This window comes from Gymnogyps californianus, chromosome 7 (assembly GCF_018139145.2).
Source record: "Gymnogyps californianus isolate 813 chromosome 7, ASM1813914v2, whole genome shotgun sequence".
Classification (NCBI taxonomy): domain Eukaryota; kingdom Metazoa; phylum Chordata; class Aves; order Accipitriformes; family Cathartidae; genus Gymnogyps; species Gymnogyps californianus.
This window is the reverse complement of record NC_059477.1, coordinates 31,511,960-31,532,996: the sequence shown is the minus strand read 5'-3', so window position 1 is coordinate 31,532,996 and position 21,037 is coordinate 31,511,960. Positions and strand designations below refer to the sequence as shown.

Here is a 21,037-nt window from a genome sequence, read left to right as displayed (position 1 = left end):
CTTGCATCAGTGTACATAAGAGGAGACTTGCTAGATTTATAATGGGAAAATGCTGACAGCTCCATAACTTATTGCAAGGCTAACGGGCAGCACTGTAGTTCCTGACGGCTCCAAACCCTTGTTCTCCGGGATAGTTTGTTTCTAATCCACCCTCTTTGCTGGATCTTCCCCCCACTCTCTCTGGAGGAATGGACCTAGGCTGGTGAATATCTATATTGCTGCATTTTCCCCTGGTATTTTAACAGCCTTTCACTTTTAGGACTTTCTGTTGTTGAAATTTGTAAGAGATTTCAGGAACTTCACAGCAGAAAGGCTTTATCCTATAAGTTGCCTTTTTTCTTGTTGTTCCTTCCCCAGCCCAAGTATCTTACATATTCATTGTCACACCGGATACTCCAGCAGCAGCTTTACATTTGCAAGCCCTGGTACTTTGCTGCAGCCAAAAAATGGGTAGACACCGCACAATACCTACTTTTTAACTTATTTGAGGAGAATGCTGTGAATCTGCATAATGGTCTCACACAGAAAGTGCTTTATCTTCACGAGTTACTGAGTCAGTTTAGGGCTATTCTATTGGCAAAAGCTTTCAGAGAAATTATGCATGGTAAATTAATGAAGGCCGTCTGAGGTATTATTGTGTGTGAATGCACATGCCATTAGAATCAATGGCTGGCTGAAAAAAGTTAACGGTCATTAAGGGACTGTTAAAAAGGCCAGTGGACACAGATTTACTCTCTTGCAGGGCTCTGGTTGGGTTAGGTGAAGACAGAGATTGCTATTTGCCTCCAGGCCACAGGACAGCCCAGGCTTTGTGCTTTCCTGTCCCCATTTCTCTTGGCTCCTGTCACTGGCAGATTTACAAGAGCCTGCAAGAGACCGTCTTCGGAGCAGGTAAAGACCTTTGCATCACTTTTCCTTAATTTACAAGTGATTGGTAACAGAAAGTCCAAGTGGGCGAGCTCGAAAGGCTTAAAACCTCTGACCATCTCCGTGGGGGTGTGAAATGGAGCTCTTTAATGGAGAAGTTGCAAAAGAGAGGGTACTGTGGTTTTGGATGATGCCATCCTATCTGATGGCGAGTCTTTAAAATATTACTCATGTGAGTAGTGGGGTGTTGCCTCCAATTTATGTTCAGATGATAGCAAGGAAATAAATTGAGCACTTCGACAGATCTAACCATTAGCTAATGGTACAGGAAATGGAGCACTAAACGCCAACTTAAGATTAGACAGCTGTGTACCATTACTGACAATTCAGCTGTGAAGTTGTCATACACAAAATATAAGTGACACGAGCTATTTCCTGGGCACCTATATTCCCCTGGGCTGTGTCCTTTCCCTTGAGCACTGTAGATTTTTCTTCCACATTGTATTTTGAATGCGGTGATTCTAACTGAAATAAAATGCATGGAGAAAATTAATGACTTGATATCTTCTTGCTACTGCCAAAAGAAATATAAAAGAGTCTTTGATCTGGGGGCTTTAAAAAAGTGAGCTGGACCAGTTACTGATACTTACTTACTGACCTAAGTAAGTAATAAAGCGACTGTGTCGAAGTTTAATTAGTCTTGATCAAGATAAGTTTTTAAGATTTAGAACTAGTGGCCTTTTGAAGAAGAAAGGCTTCTAGTTGTCATTTATGCCACAACATGTCCTTTTATCATACTTTATGTGTCTCCAACAGGAACAGGTTTTATTTTAGAGGAAAAGAGAAATGGCTCATTTGATGGAGATTAGCACGGACAAGCTTACTAATATTTGAAGGCAATTTCTCTGTCTTACCTTTTTCTCTGTTTCATATCCCACAGAGATTACCTCAGACTGCTGTTGTTAGTCACTATTATTTATATAAAGATATGTAATGCGTTTGTGCTTGAGGGGTTGTCTGTAATGGGGTATGCAATTTCAGATTGTAGAGACTGGCAGGAATTACTGTGAAGAATTGCTTTCCAGTGACAGCTTTATCCTGCCTGTAATATGTCATTGCGTGTGACTTTCAATTAATCATGCAATAACAAAACATTGTATCTGGCGACAACGGTGTGTCCATTAATATCGAGAAGTAAGTCTTGGCTTTATGAACACAAATGCTGTCGCGGTCCCCTGCCCACTCGTGCACTTTAATCAGCAAGTCTTAACCCAGAAGGAACATTTCTCTCTTCTCCTCTCCCCCATCATCCTCCATTGCGATCTGTTAAGCTGCAATCTGTAACGTCTCGTCTCTCTGTAATGGTCTGATGGCGTGCGGTTTTAAATGATTGCATGAATTTGACTTTGTCTCACTCTGCCTTGACCTTGGTGTTTTCAGTGGCTTCCCCTCCCTCTGTTTTCAAATTGGGAGTCGGGGGTTGAGAGAGAAAATGGAATAGTGACAGAATGGACTTTGGAGACATTTCACAGGAGGTTTAATGTTGTTCTTTGAGGAAATGGGGGAGACGAGGTAAGAGAGAAACCATTACTGGAAGACAAAACGCAATGATTTGCAAATTTGCAGGAGAAAAGGCATCATGCTGTCGAGCATAACTGGCTCCATAGACTGAAGCCTGCCGTGTGCAGGACCTCATTGGTAAGCACAGTGGAAACCTTGCAGTAATTCTTCCGCTTGCTCACTCTCCCATTTATAATAAGATTGCTAAGTAATATATCAATTTAAGTAAACCCCCCAAATCTTGTCGTGTTTTACAGCTGTATCTATATCCTGAACAGAAACATAAAGAGGCACTTGGGTGCTCTGTGCTTGGGCTACAGAGAAAGAAAGACACCCTGGTCCCAGCCACCAAATATGCATCCCTGTTATTATATTCAGCCAAATTCAGGAGTAGATTCTCACTCCACTGAAAGCCTTGGTCTTTTTTCAGTTGATTTCTTTTGGGTTAGTATTGAGGTTTTACACCTTGTGCAACATAAATAGGAAGCCTGGTAGTAATTAGTGTCAATGCTTTTCTTTTTCTTTTTCCTCTAAGAAGGAGATGAACTTAATTTTTAAAAAGTGCTTGGCTGGACAGTGTCGGAAGAATCTCCTGAGCATCCTGAGAGCTGGTTTACAGCAGAGCGTTGACACGTTACATGAAACAGAGGAAACTAATTTTTGTATCTCTTCCTATGGATTAATACTGTTTGTGAATTTGTGACACATTTGACTGGTTGCCTTGAAAAGTGCACACTGAAAGAAGCATTTGCATGAGTCGTGGATTTTGACAATGGTGTGTTGGGTGCATTGGAGTACTTTCACTTTTTGTAAATAAAAAGCAAAAGTCTTTGGGATTCTGAGGAATAACAACAAGGTCTGTAGCTCCTTGGGGAAATCTTCATCCTCTGGCTTGCTGAATCTCCCCATTGTCTCTGAATTATCAGCCAGACAATAAAAAAACAGTTAATCAAGGGTTTATCTCAAACATGGTTATTCTGGGGAAAATGCAGTATTATACCAGCACCATACAAGGTTCTTACTCCCTCTGGGCAATGTGACTTCTGCCAGTTGGCAAGGGTATTGGTTTTGGTTCTTTAATTAAGGCTAACCCCATCTATCCTGCTGTATGAGCAGTGGATCTAACAAGATGCTGAACTTGCTAAACTATATAAAATAAAACCACCTTCCCTCGCATGGACTTGAGGGCCTTCAGTACCACAGAAAGTGATCTCCTGGGTGATCCCTGGCAGACGCAAAACAGCACAGCTCCATAAAGCCATTTACTGCCAGGTGGGAGGCTGTGTATTTGCATCAGGCGTTTCCATCAGGTGAAGGCTCTTGGTGCGTGTGTTAGAATCCAAGCGCACACAGGGGAAGCCTCCACGAAGGAGGGTTTGTAATCAATTTCTCATTCCCAAATTATTTTTCCAGGATCCCCACAGTATGGTGTTTGAGTAACAGAATAATTTCCTAGCTATTAAGTGCCTGAAAATCAGCAGTAATTAACTTAGCGCAGATTCTTCTCTTCCTCTCCCTCCTCTTTGCTCAAACAAACAAACAAACCCCCTTTCTCAGCAGAGGAAATGCAGATGGAAGCAGTCTCTTCTGCCTTAGTGCAGCCGTGTACAGACTACATCTTTTTTCACCCCTTTCAGTTCTGTGAATAACATAATTGCTTTGTTATCCCTCAGGGGATTTGTAATATTAACATTGGTTAATGACATTAATTCAAGTTTTTACCATTAATAAAATGGCATTGCTTAAAATTAAGCATTACATTTCAATTAGTAGTCCATCGAAGACTTTAATAGTCTGGAGCATTAAAGTGATATATTTTTTTAATTTCTTATTAATTTTTTATTGTATCATGCTAATTTCCAAAGAGTGATTGAAAGCCCAGCTGATCCAACGAACGACCCTATCTGCCATGTTTCTTGAGGGAACTTCTTTCTTTTATGACATTATGCAAAAAGGTCACATTTCCACAAAGCAGGAATCTGTTTCAGTCACCTCCTGAATTCATTATCATCCTTTTTACTTTTTAACATGAGGCACATGATATACAGGCACCCCAGGTGGACATGTTTAAATTAATCTAGTAATAATTGATTCAGAAGAGATTTGGAGGACAGAATTTGCATAAAAGCCATAATGAGAGCAAATCCTCCAAGGCCAGACTGAACAGCTAAGTCCCTGAATAACTTACATCTCCTAAACTAATTTGGTTATATATGCAGGATGAAGGTGTGGGGGCTGGAGCGCCATGTGATTGGAATTCATTACAAATAATTCATCTTCTTCAGAAAGCCTGGCCTCGGAGTGTATTAAAATGATATCAGCCCCCAAACGCTTGCTCAGACCCTGCCTCCTGGAAGATGATGACAAGGTTTCTGTCTGAGGGATTGTTTGGGTTTTCTAAAGCAGTTCTGAGGAGGACAGCTGGCACCCCGGGGCTGGGGCATCCGCTGGCAGGCTGCTTCTCCTGCCTGATGGGAGAAGATTCAGATGTCCAGTTTTGGCTGGACATCTGATTTTGTCAAAAACATGAGTGTGGAGGGTGATCGCAGCTTTCAGTCTCAGATATGCCTCCCTTCCATTCCAGCATGGAGCTGCTTAGCTAAGTTGTAGATCTTAGGGTTTACATTAAATCCTGGATCACTTTGGTGTCTTTGGGAATTTAGGGAAAGGGACACCTTACAGGATGGGGATGGTACTGTGTACTGTTTAGGTGAAGTAAATCTGTGGACAGTGAAAATTACGACTGCAGTTCATTAAAAGAATGCAGCCAAGGGCTTTTTGAAGGTCACCTGTCCGGCTTCACTTTCCCTTTGCCTAAATATCATTTTTGAGAAAAGCTCTAAAAGGATGTTGCTGTGACCCAGCATAGTAATACCTGTCTTCTTAGGCTGGTGAGCTTCAGTTAGCAGGTAACTCAGTACCATGCTCCTGGTATCAGGGAAGTTGCATAGGATGTTTGGAGGAAGAGGAAAATTCAGCTCAGCCTTTTCAGAAACTGTTGATCACCAGATATTTTTCAGGGGAAAACTGATGTCACTGTTGTTTTCAGTAGATGAGGAATCAGTCCCATTTTGTTTACACACAGCAGTCGGTAATAACCTCTCATTTGTGAGCTGTGTGTTTTCTGCACTGCTTCCCTTCAATGCTATCCTGCAGCTGGGTATCTCTGGGAATAGCCATTCTCCTCTACAGTATCCCAAGTAGAATGCGAATTGGGGCAGACCAAAGCAGCCCTGCTGCTCCAATGAGGGGAAGAGTTAACAGAGACCAACAGGTAACGGCTGTTGCAAGAAATATGAGAAAAGCTGGGCATGGCAGGAGAAAAAAGAGTCTGGCTGACAATTATTATTTTGTCTGTTCAGATTTGGGGCATATACAGGCTGTTTGAATGCCTTCTAGCCAAAGGTTTCCATATGATAAATGATGCTATGCAGCGCCAAGAAGACGCTGCAGCAAAATATATTCTTGTTTCCAAGCAGACTGGAACTTGGAGTTGCGCTACAGCGATGCTTTATGCTTATTCTCCTAGAGTTACAATTAAACCGTGAGTATGTGTTATGTGGCACCGGGTAATCACAAATCTTTAACAAAAACAAACAAGCTGTGGTTTCTCTCTCCTGCATGGGCAAGCATTAAAAGAAAAAGTTCTTCTCATCCTGTTGTTGCAACGTAGCAGTAGAGGAAGGAGCTGCTGGGAGGGATGAGATGGGTTTGTGACGTGCAGCAACTGCCTTTGACCCTGGCGTGTGGGGCTGCTTGAGTGATGCAAGAGGATTTGTGGGATGGAGCAGAAGCGGGGTGGGTGTCAGGAGCTAGCGCTAGAGTCTTTAAACTGGAAAAACAAGGCTCTAGGGAAAGTCAAGCCCGTATGTTATGGCTGACTCTCAGGCAGGAGGTTGATTGGTGTGATGATTTCATGGCTCAGTTTTCGTCTGCTGTAGACTTGAATTCTGAGATTGCTTCAGGTCAAAGGAGAATTAAGTGGGTTTTTTTTAAATTTCATCTTCTTACTGTTTTCCCAACTGTGTGGTAACAGGGTCACCATAGTGGCTGCTACATAGTTTATCAGGATTGCCTATCATCTGCTTGACACAATCTGGGGACTGCAGTTGTCCCCAGCTTGCCCTCACGGTGTTGAAGAGAGAAACCTCGCAAGTTACCAACCTATATTAGTTCTGATACCATTTGGAACCATTGTCGCTAACTTCCTTACTAAAAATGTCACCAGTGGACCCTCTAATTAGAGTTGAATAAAAAACTAGTGTCAGTAAAGCAACGGTTAGTACTCTAATAAGTCAAAAATTCAAGAACACTTATGGTTTTCATATTAAACTGTGACACAAAAGAAAGCCCTGTACCAAAAGCATTTGGAAGAGTCAGGAGGAGTTTACTTCTCTTTCTGTCTCTACCAAAAACTGGCTGCAGTTACTAGTGACCGAGTCACAGAGTTGTGTCATGCCTCAGTTGCCCCAGCTGTAGCGTCACAGCTGTGGTGGGGAGGTGTTTGAGCAGGAGCACCACACCTCTGGAAATCACTGGAAATAGAGGAGCGTCTTCAGACTGTCAGACACCAGAGTGTGTTGGAATGACATTGGCTGCGCAGTGTGGTATTAGAGGCTGTGGCTCTGCTAATTTGCAAATTTACAAACTATTCCCACATTGTGCAGGGGAGTAACTTGAAGAAAAGCTGCTGTGTTAGTGTTTCTACAACAGCTATATGCTTAAGGCATGGGTCTATGGGCTTGAGTACCAAACCTCCAGCCAGAAAGAGCCCTTGCACCAGGTGACTATTTCCAGTAAGTCTGATGCTGAATCTACTATACTTGCATTAGGTAGCTGATCTGCATGTAAACAGCACGTCTGGCGCCTTGGATTTACAGCATCCATGCAGAGGACTCTACATTACATGTACAGCGAGAAAGGCGACTGCACTGCAAGGGATGCCGAGCCCTGGGCACACTCCCCTGCTGCAAGCAGGGCCTCTGGAATAGTTATTCTTGCTGTGTTGCTGCTGTCCTGTGAGCCCTGGGATGGCTTCTCTCTTGGGCTGTGTTACACTCATTCATCCTCTCCTTTTGATGGAGCATCCAGAGACTTCGACTGAGAGCCAGGAGCTCCTGATTTCTAATCTAGGCTGCAGTAAACCTCGTGTCTAAATTGCAGTCATGCTAAGTACCATAGCATCCATTGTATTCTGCTGTTGCATTAGTCTCTACCTTCATCTCTATGTTTCACAGATGGAGCACATGAAAAATAATTCCATAGTCAGTCCAGGTCCTAGAATTACCAAAAATACCTCCACTTTGACATCTCTGTTGACAGCCTCTCAGAGAGGCCATTCTGTAACCAGCAAATAGAAGGTCTTTCCATCCTCACTGTAGAGGTAGTCTTCTAGAGCACGGTGGAGGCATACCACCAGGGAAATAAATGAGTGTAAGCCTTCATTGCCAAATACGATCTTTGGATAAACAGAAGACTTCAGACTCCAAGGCACCTTTTCACAAGTGCTAAATTCATACCCCAAACAAACGCTCACAAAACTTCTCATGTCTTTATATGATGTGTAGCCAGTAAAAAAAAGATCTAGAGCCCTTTGGGGAGAGCCTCTTGAAGCACTTGGGGACGCACTCAATGTGTGGTCAGGTTAGCGCTATTCAAAAGCAGGTCTGAGTGTCAGCAAAGCACGTATTTATTTATGCCCACTGGGTTTGGCAGGAACCCAGCAGTACAGTGTATTTTGCTCTGTTGCACAGGCTTTTATTGTTGAATCAGCTTTATTTAATGGGAGCTTTCTATAATAGGTTCCTGTTCTGGAGGGCCTCCTCGAAAGGTGAGGAAACAGTTCAGTTTCCAGGACCATGCAGCCATTGACTGTGCTACTGAGGCCAAGTAACCAAGTGGTGGCTGATGATGGCTCATTGAGGGCATACACCAGTCCATAAAGAAGTGGACTGACACCAACCAATTCATTTTGTATCAAGCCGTTATTAAGAGTTTTGTCTGTGTTACCTGATCTGAACAAGAACAGCGTTTTGTGGGCTTGGTTTGGGACCTTGACCAGTCCTGGGTGGGTCTGAACAGCAATCAGAAAGCGCTCTAGAAATAAAATGCCACAAAGTGCACGGTCAATCTTTTGTGGGATGTAGTCCTAAGAAGATCAAACTATAGACTATTACTATTCAGCTCCACTACAGGCTTCACAAGCCATGAACCTAACTATATTAGGTTAAACTGATTTCTCCTTTGCAAAGGGTTGCCTGAATTATTTATATAGATAACAGAAAGGTTGCAATAAAGTGACCTGTGTTGCGAGACCTTGGTTGTTTATTCCTGGTATAAAGCCTACCGTGATACTGCAACCGGTGCCTTGCAGACTGTGCAAGGCAGGAGCTGTGAGAGTGCCCCAGTGGTCAGCATGAAGCTCGAGCTTCTGCTTTGCCGCAGGAGAGCGTATTACCTGCACACTCTTGCGATCCACCCTGCTGCTGAATTGTAGGGGTTTTTTAGAAGATAACCCTTGGATTATAGGCATGAAAATGTGGTTCTGTCTTCCTGGGGTGTTGTGAGAGTGAGTTCAGTGTAAGGTTTTTAGATGCTGTTGTAGTGGAGGCCATGGGAAGCCCGGAACAAGGTGGGCACACGAGAGCATGGCGAAACCAAGCCAGAACAAGAGCTGCAGTGTGTAAGCCGTTGCAAAATTAGGGGTGAGCTTGATTCTTCAGGAGACCGTAGGGTGATTTAATTAAAGCAAAACAAGATCCCTTCACAGATTCTCATCTGAACAGTAGTTAGATCATTCCCATATGTTTGCCTCAAAAGTAAATAAATGAGAAAAGCTTGTTATGCAGGAGCCTGGTCTAAGGGTGCACATGAGATCTGACATGTGGACATGCAAGTGCAGCGTGCCATGTTTCGGCTGTGAGACAGATCCGTCTCCCCAGCGCAGGCATGGTTGAGGGCTGAGTGTATGGATGTGGCCAGGGGCAGAGGGAAAAGTTGTGCCTTTTCTTCAATAGTATGAAATGGCCCTTGGAGCCAGTCTGGTGGGACAAATTCCAGCTGGTGAGGGTGGGAGGGGAGGGCAAGGAGCGGCACATGAATAAACGACCGTGGTTTTGTTGGCCTTGGAGTTTTCTAGGGCAGAGCTGCCTGTGCCAGCCTGTCATAGCCGCATTGCTGAGCTGTCTTGCTTTATAATGTTTATATTTGTTTCCCTTATTCTTCCAGTACTTTTTTGAATACTTTAATGTCCACCGCTTTGCATTGCTCTCCTTCCCTCTGGTATCCCATTCTAATAAAATCATGACTGTGCCAATCACAAAAGATCCCGAACAGAAGAATTAATGCTTTTACACGAGGTTCCTTTTTTAGTCTTTTTTGAAAGCATATCTTTTCTTTAAAATGAAAGAGGAAGCATTTTCTTTTATCCTTAAACTTTACTGTCATGTTTTATTAAGTCAAAATGATAGTTACAGTCAGAAGAAAGCAGGATATGAATTCCTGGTACAGCCATTTTTAAAGTGCGCTTTGTTTTAAAGCCCTGAAGATTGATTGAAGGTATTTTTCTTCTAGACATGGAGCTTTAGTCAAAGGGGGCCTGATCTGAGTTACCCTCTGTAAATCAGGATTAGTTCCTGTGAAATCAATGGAGTTACAATGATACAATACAGGGCGAGTTCGAAAAGACTCATGCCCCAAGAATGACTAAGGGAGGGACTGTGGGTGATCCCCTGAATGCTGCGCTTGTGCGAGGGGGTAAAGCCACGAGGCAAAACAGAATTATACACTGTCCCTATCGGGTTGCCATGAAATGACCTGGGTGAGAAACGGGCGTGCGGCAGTGGGTTTGTGCTCACATGGGTGCTGTGGTTGCAAATCTCAGCTTTGGGGACGCATTGAGTGTGCAGACCTTCTGCTTTACCCAGAAGGAGCAGCTCTTTGCCCATCCCCTGCCACCACCGCTACAGTCAGGGAGGCCCAAGAGCTAAGAGAGCCTGATTTAAGAGACAAAAGGATGGTGGCAGACGTGGTGCTCTACAAAATACCTGTCTCTGGAGCATATTTCACTGGATCCAAAGGAGCCTGTATTTGTTGACCTTTTTTTGGCAGAGGGCCAGAGGGATTCACTGTGCAGAGTAGGAGAGGGGAACGAGACACCCCATCACTGGGCCTTGGGACCGTGCAGGGGCGCAGAGGACAGGCTTTTGTGAGGCAGAGGACAGACAAACTTGGACAGATAATCTTATTGGACATTTTTATCCTTTTTTTTTAATGTGCCTGCATTTGGGGGGGGGGGGGGTAATAGCTAAGATGGTAAAGATACATCAAGATGAGCAAATAAAGAATTGAAATGATATGTCCTGTCTGAGATTTGAGTTTAACTAGGGATTTGAGCTCTTGTCTCTCATCTGCACTGAAACCTTGACAGCTGATTTCTTGAGCCCTAAGCCGTTTTGAAAAGACAGTCTAATAAGAAGAGCTCTTTTTATAGCATTTAACTGTATCTAAACGGCTTAACGCTAGGGCAAGTTCCAGCAGTGCAAACCACCGCTAGCCTGTGCTGTACTTAGGACGTGCAGTGTTTTAGCAGTCTGGATGAGGACTGGTCCTAAGCACTGGTCATACTCGAGCTCTCCCAGTGAAAATCTGCAGCTGGGACAAAACTGGAGGCTTGAGTTTGGCGATCTCCAGTAGAATTAAAACATTTACACTTCATAACTAGCTGCTGGACTCTCCCAGGCAGTTACTAGTTTGCTCTTGGCATAAAATTGACCTCCTCTTGCACATGACACTGCTTCATATTCAGAGTATGATTTTTTTTCAGAAATAAAGTTGCAGCAGCTGGGAATAACAATTAGTGAGTTAGTCTTTCTTAAAATACTGAGAAGAAAATGAGCAAGGCAGCCTGGGAAGGAACAGGTTGAAGGAGTAACCTTTTGCAGTGCTATCCACTGTCTGAATCTTGTTCAGCTGGTGCTCTAGGGCTCTGATTTCTGTCGCCCTTGATCAGGCTGGCATTTACCCATTGACTCCAGTAGGCACCAGTTCAGGGCTGCACAGGACACTGATTTTGTTTAACTTCCCAGCACGAGACCTCCACAGATTTGATGAATGCAATTGGATGAAGGAGATAGGGGACATAGAGAAGGATACAAGCGTTTTATAATGTTTCTTTTTCATCTTTGTTTGGTCATATGTTACTTTCCACTTCACATCAAGTTTGAAACCATGATTTTCATGCACACTTTAGATTTCCCTATGACAATAAGGAAAAAGAAGATGGAACTTTACCCCAAACACTGGTTACAGCTTTCTAAGGAACATTGAAGTCTCTTGGACTGTGGTAAAATCTCCCAGGGAAAGTGGCAGAAATCCAGCTACTTGGCACATTTTACAACTAGTCCAGACAAAACACTAGTAAATGTACTCTGCTTTGGCACAGAATAGGCTGTGGGATGTTATGAAGCTTTCCAGTATGCAACTTTTTATCATTTCATGACCCTGATGAGTGTGAAACTTGAATTTACTCATCTGCTGATTCTAGACCACATAGGGCCTTCGAGGAGCATGGGACCCTACTGTGTGTCTTTGATTAAGAATTTTTTTTCACCTAGCTTGAGATCATTGTTTGGATGCCTAGTACATGAAAACGGCCATATTGGCTCAGACTAAAAGTCTGTCTAGCTTAGTACCTTATTTCTAGGATTAGCCAGTAATGGCTGCATTGGGAGGAGTAGAGCATGCATAAAGTGAGATTTCCATTACTATCTTTTCCAGTTTCCGGCAAGGATATCTGACAGTGAAGAAGTCCTTTTGTCTCTTGTGCATTTCCCACAACAACCATCTCCTGTCTAAGGGAAGTTTGGCTTTGTCTCTTCTGGAACTTTAAGTGGATCCGAGAGCTATACAAAATGCATCTCCCTGGGGTTCACGTCTCTGTGCTGTGTTTCACTTCTGGATCTGTACTGAAAAAAATGATCATTTAAACCAATGGCTGAAAATATAATCTGATTCTTCATCATCAATAATTTTCATTACAGCGTGACTTGCACAACATCTCCATCATCTGAGATGCTACAGTACCCAGTGGTGTACGCCCTGCAGTATGCTTGCGCTTAATGACTAAACGCTGTGCTGGCATTAGCTTTGAATGATTTCACATCTCTTACTTCTGCCAGTCCCATTTTTTAATTTAACATGATACTTGCTGTGTTTAAAAAAACCCCTCTGTAGTGAAGCACTGTAGAACCTCCTTTGGAGAACTGGAAGGGGATTTTATACATCCTTACATAAAATCTGCATGTATATGGGGCTGGAAAAAACGTGAAATGCTATAATCTCTCACACTAGTTGGGAAACTGAGTCGCTAGAGCTACCCCAAATCTTGAATGCCAACGTTATTTTCAGTCAATGGTATGTAGCTGCTGCTGAGGACATGCATAATGGATGCACTGGCAACTCATCTTTATGCCAGTGTTTAAAATCACAGAGAAATACAGATAAGAATAAAACATAAGATCCAAACCAGCTGTCTCCCACTGCTGCTGTAAGCAGTCCCTTATTGCTCCTGTGATGCCCAAAGACCTTTACAAACTTCTTCCAGCTCTTTGACGTCGCAATATTGTCCCCTATATTAGAGTTCGCTCCGTGCCACGAGCCTGTCATTGTGTATCAGTGCCTCATGTCACCAGCCACCAGCCTGGCCACTTCAGCTCACTGAAAATGTTTTGGAGACTCCAAACAAAAATACAGAGGTATCGGGCGCTGCAGGTGTTGACTGTTATACTACCTTTATGAATCGCTATACCTGCAGGAATTGAAAATCTTGTTATGTGTGAATTTAATCAGAATCAGCTTTATCACTAGATAAGATTTAAGGGTAGGAGACTCCATTTGTTTGAAAACACGTGTTTGCAATAAGTGAACAAAGTTACGTAGGAAAATACAATATGCACATCCGTAAGATTAAATTTGGCAATGCAGATTTTCCTAAGCTGCAGCAGCATCTTGGGGAGCTGGCATGGGCTAATTAATCCTCCATCCCCTGCCTCAGGCCTGGTAGGCCCAGGGGAGTGTTTAGAGCTATATCTTTTCTGCTGCTATTGTTAAAAATGCTCACGTAGAAAAGGCATGCCTTTCTCCTCTCCTAGCCTGAGAGTGAGTGCTCCTCCTCTTTAGCTGAGTTTCAGCTCTTGTGACTGGGAGCTATAGCATCCTATGGTAACGCAGGCAATTGACTCACTTCTCACTATTCTCCCCATTAAGCTCTTTTAATTTTTGTGTTACCTTAATTAGCACTTTCCTGGCAACACCTTTAAATTGGCTTTTCTTGTTTCAAGACATTTAAAACAGCAGTGGTAAAACATATAAATCTCCTATTAGAACAGTATTAATTGCACATGTGTTTTCATGATGACTGATGTTGGCCTTTCCTTAGTGATCTCTTGAATGTAGCATGACATTTAAACATGGACACATCATGAAACCAAGGAGTGAGGTGTCCACACTGGGGGACACATTTACATCTGGAATATTTGAGATTTCATGTTGTCAGCGCTGGCCATTGCACACCAGCTGCTGTATAAGGACGTATACCCCAAAGGTACAAAGAGATACATATTTAGGGAGCTGTGCACTTCCCTTCTCTTTGAAGTTAGAAGCCCAAATACAGTTGTAAATTGGGTAATTTTTTTTTTTAGATGCTATTTGTGGAATATTATCTTGTGTACTTAGCACAAGTGGGGTTGGGATGAAAGAGGAACTTCCACCCTTCTCTACCCATGTTACACACTCTGGATAAGCATTCATCTTTCTGAAAGTGGAATTATTTGTATTTCAGGTATCCTCCCTGGGCCTACCTTGGAAGCTAGATCTGCAGCCGCCCTTCAGTCATGGTTGTTTCAAGATTAAAGGCCATTTTCCTGTCATTGCCAAGCCTTTTTCTTCTTGCTTTTCATCTCTCAGCATCACAGAATGTACCTGAATATTCTGAAGCTGAACATCAGCAATGTGTCAGGAAAGAACACCCCACAATTGCTTTTGAAGGTAAGAGCTTCTATTCCTGTTTCAAGTTCCAGTAGGATGATCCATTTTGAAGTCCTTCCTGGTGTTGTTATGGATGATGGTTTAGTCTGTGCTGTTTTCCTTATACCTGTGATCCACAGGCCAGTGCAAGTGGCCTGATGAATCGTATTCCCTTTGATGCTTTACAGTGTTTTAACTCTGAGGTTTCACAGCAGTCACTTAATTCAGGCAGTTTTGGGACTACTGGTGTAAGAATCTCCATTTTCAATTCTGCTACAGGCCCCCGGTAATGTTGTGCCACACTGAAACTGTGTTTCAATTTCCTTTTCTCTAACTGGATTCAGTAATGCTTATATACCTCACCTGGCTGGCTGGATCCAGACACTTAATAAGTGAAAAGTGATAGAGAATTTGGACATACTTGAACACAAGAGAAGTGAATTGTTTTAAAATTGCAGGGAGTGGCTGGCTTTTTGTTTGTTGCGTTTTTGTTTCTGGTTTTGTTACGTATTTATCACCTCTGCTAGTAGTTTTTCTGTCTTTCATCTGTGCCATTTAACTTGACAAGGTCTTAAGAATGTGAGAGGGGGCCTTCATGTTGCAATGGGCAATCCTTTTACTGTTCTTTTGCAGCATGGAATTTCTCTTGTCCTTATCCCCGTTGGACTTTCCATGAGTGTACATGTACTCCTAAGTTGCTGTCTGTCCAATCTGTCCACTTACCCACACGACAGTTAGATCATTATATTGGTACCACCATTATTTCTGAATTCACCCGAGGCTAGTGTGTTAAGCTCAGTGTGCCAGCATCATCAGCTGCTGAATCTCCTTGCTGGTTTCCTCCTAAAATGTTGAAATATCGATTTTGGTTCCCATTTAAGGCTTTGCAATGCATCTCCAGTTACATTCTTCTCTAAAGGCAATTAAGTACCTTGCAATGTGCCTCTAGTTAGGTTCTTTGCTAACGGCAATTTAGTTGTGGTTTTGTGACCTTTGACATAGGGTTTCCAGGAAGAAAGTAGTCAAAGGCTTCCTTGCTGACCTTTCAGGGTTCTTCTAGAGAGCTTTACTCTTCTTCACAGAGGAGGAAACTCTTGTCTCTTAATTTGGAAAGTGTAAGAGATTTCTTGCCTGTTTTTCATTATCTGTGCTTTAAAGATTTAAGTGGATTACAGTAAATTAACAAAATCTTTAAGCCTACATGATATGGCACTGGCTCTAACCTTGCTCCGGTGGAATGGGTAAATAAACCTTGATTTTAATTGCTAAATAAGTCTAACCATCTGTTTAACTGGGGAGGGGTGAAAGGAGAAACCCTTGTGGTTAAAAACGTGGTGGAACTCAGTTGGATATTTAAATAGATAATACAATAATGAGGATGTTACAGGTACAGAAAAGAGAAAAAGTGTGCACTCTTTCTATTAATCAGGAGAACCAAACTTTGATTTTACAGAGGATGTGTTTGCGGGATCCAGCAGGAGATAAATCATTCTGCGGGGAATATTAGAGCCCCGATTCCTGATGCTGAGGAATTGGTCGGCATTTTTTAGCACTCAATATGAATGCTTCTCTGCAGAAGTGATGGCTACATAAACACACTCATAATCTGCCAGTTTGCTTTGTTTTAATCAGTCATGAATTTTTCACAGAAAAAAATAATCTCTCCTCCCTTTCACTGTTCTTGTTCCCTTCCTCTCTTTAACGATAGAGGGCAAAACCTGGTATGAGTTAATTACAACTTGACAGTTATACAAAAGAAATAAAGATTGAAACTGCAGACACATCAAGAAAATGACCCAGATTATCTTTTGGGTCTCTTAAACCCAAGTTAGATTCAGAGTTATTGTTTTTTCTCAGCACCTGTTTCCTCGTGATTGTTCATGATACAGTTTAATCCTGTATTTTCTGCTGCAAAGCTCAGCTGGAAAATACACAGGAATAAAATTAAAGGCACCTTGTTTCCACTGCACATAGTATTTAAATTCTATGGAAGAGACCTCACACCTCCAAAAACATCTCAGTTCGTAATATAATTTATCTTAAAGCTATACCCTGTTCTGATGCCAGCGCAAGCAGGCTCAGGCTGCAAGGGGAGACAAACAGGAATCTACATCTTATGTGCTGTTCCAAATTGCTCTGAGGATGCCTCCACTTAACAGTGTGGCACATGGGCTTTCTGTGGGTCTCCAAATGCATCGTCCCACAGATCACAACCTGCTGTACAATGGGAATGCCGAGCCAGCGACTGAAAGAGTGACCCCAGCAGCAGCTCTGCTGATGCTCCTGCTGCCAGGGGAGAGGATTATGTTACACCAGCAATTTTCAGTGGATGGGCAGTAATAATAAGTAAGGCCCCAGACCATTCAGTCATACAGGATGCCTTAATTTACTGCCAGAATGAATAGATTAACAAAACAGTTTATGTTACAAAGGGGTTGAATAGCTTCTTTTTCACAACCTTGCTAGCCAGGCTTCCCATCACAAGACAAATGGGATGCCGTAATATGTTTTGTGTTCTCCAGTCTTCAGTTCCCACCTTGCTTGTGCTCAGCCTCTCTTTTTATTGTACTTTTCCTCCAGATTACGGTATTCTTAACATCCACTTGGCTGGATAATATCCTTGTCGTGGAGGAATCCAAGTGAAACTCCTTTCTGTCTACTTTTTAATTTATTTCCTGAGAAATTATGTATTTTCTATGTCTCATCTCTTGCTTATTGTATCTTATCTGCACTAGTCCACTGTCTGTTTTAATTGATATCTCTTCGTATTGCTATGGGAGGGGTAAGAAAGAGAGAATACAGTACATGACCTACTCATTTAAGCAGGAAGGAGTCTACGTATGCAAAATGGTTTTACTTTAGCTGCATTTGGACCTGAAGAAATGCCTGTTGCTTTACAGAGTCCATTCCCCAAACCACTTGCCATTACTTGTGACCTAGAGAAAATGGTCTAGACAAGTCGAGGGACATAAATTCTGGTCCTAAATATGCTTATTTTGCATGCTGAAGATAAAGTTTGCACTGCCAGGAGAGATGTGGGCTGGGAAGGGGCTGTGAGCTGGATGATTTATCCTAGCAGTCTACATAGAGATCGTGAGGGACAGGTTAGGAATTTGTGCTGTGAGCACCGTCCTGTGTGTTTACACAGCACCAAACTAATGCAATGGTGCCCCAATTTCCCTGGGGCTTATAAATGATGCTCATTGTACAGTTCACCAACAATAATAACGTACCCAGTTTGGGCTTTTCATAATTAGATTGTTCTACTCTGTGCTTATAGGAAATCCAGTTAAAGTTTGATTTCCCTTGTTAGATCAATAAGAAAATGATCTTTTACTTCCCAGGAGGCTGTTTCTGGTGTCTTATTACCTATTTGGCTGTGAATGGGTAGCTACATTAAGGATCTTGCATGCTTGTTTGTTTTTCAGTGAGTTGAGAAATTAGTGAAACAAGTCAAGTGTATCCTTAATGCATCCTTTTTTATTTATACATGCATGTACACATGCATCCAAGTCCCATTTCACTAAACAGTATGTCATCCTGGCACAGCTCCACTGTGGACCACTCTGGTAAGCCAAACATCAGAGAAATTGTTTCTAGTTCTTGTCAGTCATGCTCGTCTTTCTTGTCTTTTCCGTATGTATCTTATAACCAATAGATTGGTCCCTGCATTTGCAACTGGGCTATGCCGTTGCCATACTGTCCTGGTTCTTAGCAGTATACTTCATTGTTATACAGATGTTTCTTGGACATAAAGCACTTTTGCTATTCATTAAAGGCATTTGGAGCTCCTTTGTAACATGCCCCTTGGGAAAGCCAGAAACATCTTCTGCCGTGGCAATACTATGTAAGATTTGTTATTTCAAGAGCCAGAGCCATGACTGACATGCATATATGTTTGTAATAGGTGCAGAGGGCTTGGTTTCAGCTTGTTTACCAAGTGCTTAAAAGTTTGCAAACTCATCTGTATTATATGAATCACTTGGATGTTCACAACTTAACTGCAAATGAGTTGTAGACAGGTTCCCACTTGCACTTTCTACCATTATTTATTTCTCATTAGTTTTATCCATTAAATCACTATGCTCAGGAAAAAGTATGATAGATTTCCCAGGTTTTTCTCTGTTCTGTCTCCCAGGGCTTTCTCCCCTGGGTCATGGCAGTTAGTGTAAGCTGGAAGAACATCATTTGTCCCTGCTTTAATAATTGCAGCCTGTCTTAATCCATAAAACACCTCAGCTAATCCCATGCTGAAGCACAGGAGAGAGGTGGACTTGGTGAAATAGCTTATATCCCGGATCTTCTCAGGACTGCAAATCTCAGCTTTGCACACTGTATCATCACAGCTGGTGTGAGTTCTCAGTGTGCGGCATTTGACGCATTGTCTAATCCTCCGTCTCTCCTAGATGCAGACAAGTTGCTCTGTCTGTTGCCTCAGGTTTTCAAAATGAATTAGTTTGGGAGTGTTTAAATCTGGGATTTTACTTCAGACTGTCTGTAATTATTACATCCTACCAGATGAATGTGATTCAGGTTGCTTGAATATAGCTTGCTATGTATTTTCTCAATATTTTCTTTCTTTAAACAACATTTTACTGAAACACGGCCAGCTTCAAACACTGAAATCTGTGGGGAGCAGTTAAGTGTTCACTTGTTGTATTGAAAGCAAAAGCTGTTTTAACTTTGCGGGCTGAAGGATAATAGGGTATGATTTATTTCTTTTGAAGGTTCTTGACATTTTACCAAACACCCCCACTATTGTTGAATTGGTCACTAATACATTATTCCCTTTACTGTATATTGATGGAAAAAAAGCACATTAGCATCCATCAACTCCAAAGGCCAGCTAGGAAAGCCCCTTAGGAAATTCTGATAAAGATTTACACTTTTCTTGAGCAAGCGAGATTTTGACAATCCAAACCAAAATTTTGGTTAACGAAGGATGAAGATTGTGGGGTGAAGTATGAGAGGCATAATCTGGCTAACCATCAAAGGGAAGGCAAAATACATTATAGGAGAATTGTCTTCTAGCTCATAGCCTTGCTGCCCTTGAATTTCCATACAGGGAGTCCAAACATTAACTAATGATGGAGCATTGACCAAAAACTGTGGCATCCTGTGGGTGCACGTATTTGACCTTCAGTGCATTTCAGTATAGATTTTGTTTCGACTAAGCAAGCCTTGTGGCAATTTTCTTTTTAATCTTGAAAAATGGAACTGTGGCAAATGAAGCTGGTATTTTCTTCTCTAGAGTTGATTTAGAATTTGTTTGAAAATTATGACTGATAAAGCCATAAATATACAGTGGTTAGTGAAGTAATTTGCTCTCAGGCAAAACTTCTGAAAATTACACGCAACAGCTCTCACTATATTTTTCATTCCATAATAATAATTATAACAATAATGATGCTAGTTCTTTGACACTTCCCCATTAATGGTGTCTAAGGCACTTCACAAATAATTGCAGTGAGATTTGATTGAAAAAATTATTGAGTGTGCTGTTCCTTGAGGCCTCAAGAAGAAAAGGGGTTTTGGAAGAGTGCCCTTCATTCACTAAATGCTTTAGACAGAGCGAATCATGACAAGCAGGAGAGAAACGGAAGACGTTCCAGTGAAGCTTCAGGAAGCAAAATGATTGAGTAACTCTTACATATTGGAGTGAAGGAAGGTAAAACTTTAAAGAGGTACGATAACTCGAGTGAAGGAGCAGCCTCTGACCATGAGTGTTGATGATGATGAGAGGGAGGGCATCCTCAGCAGCAGGACTGAATGAGGTGGACTCACGGTGTGGAGGAACAGGTACTCGGAAGTTCACCAGTGTAGTATGCATGGGCCAAGGCCATGAAAAACTCTTGTCAGCAGCAGAGTAGCTTATTTATATTTTCCAGAGGTGCCGCTGGTGTAACTGGAGCTAACAGCAGCAGCTAAAACAGCAGCATGTGCGTGGTCCTTTCTTTGGCACAGTGGTTGGATCTAGGACGTAGAAGTGGGCTGCTTCTTTTCAGATCCCAGGCACACCTTGGAGAAAGGAAACAGGGTGGAAAGCAAAGCAAAGTGCTTTTCTTCTTTTTTCTGTGGTTCAGTGCAAACAAAGACATGCCTTACAGAGACCTCATTCTCAATTTTAAAGTTTACTTAGCATAGTTCCCTAACTCAATAAGTTTGTGAGCCAGTGGTATGGCAGACCTCATTTATTTAGCACATCTGCTTCTGATGAGTGTTAATATATCACATTCTCCTAAAACCTTCCATTCAAGGATGTCATTATACTTTGATAAAGTTCACTTTAGTACTAGCAATCTTGTAAGAAATATTCTTGTTTAATCATGTGGGGTTCACCCTGGAAAGCCATGAACAGTCTCAGCTCAGTCAAGCACTGAATATGTACTTACCTTGAAGTCAATGGGATTGTGCACTTGAAACCAAGCATATGCTTATGTGCTGAGCTAGGCCACTGTCAAAGTGCACGGCACTGAAACATCAAGTCTGTAAATGGAAACCCGTTTTATCATTGTTATCATATCAACCCAGCATATCATTTTGTTTCTAGAGTGTTCTGCTACCATAGGTCCAACTGGCCAAGTTG

At 42.2% G+C, this 21,037-nt stretch overlaps 1 protein-coding gene across 1 annotated transcript in view; it reads left to right on the top strand.

Moving 5' to 3' along the window:
* The first annotated feature begins 14,318 nt into the window (after positions 1 to 14,318).
* Positions 14,319 to 21,037, top strand: part of SEMA5B (semaphorin 5B) — a 132,576-nt gene continuing 125,857 nt past the window's right edge. The window contains 1 exon segment of the mRNA XM_050899525.1: positions 14,319 to 14,472. Coding sequence (XP_050755482.1) covers positions 14,319 to 14,472 — 154 coding nt within the window.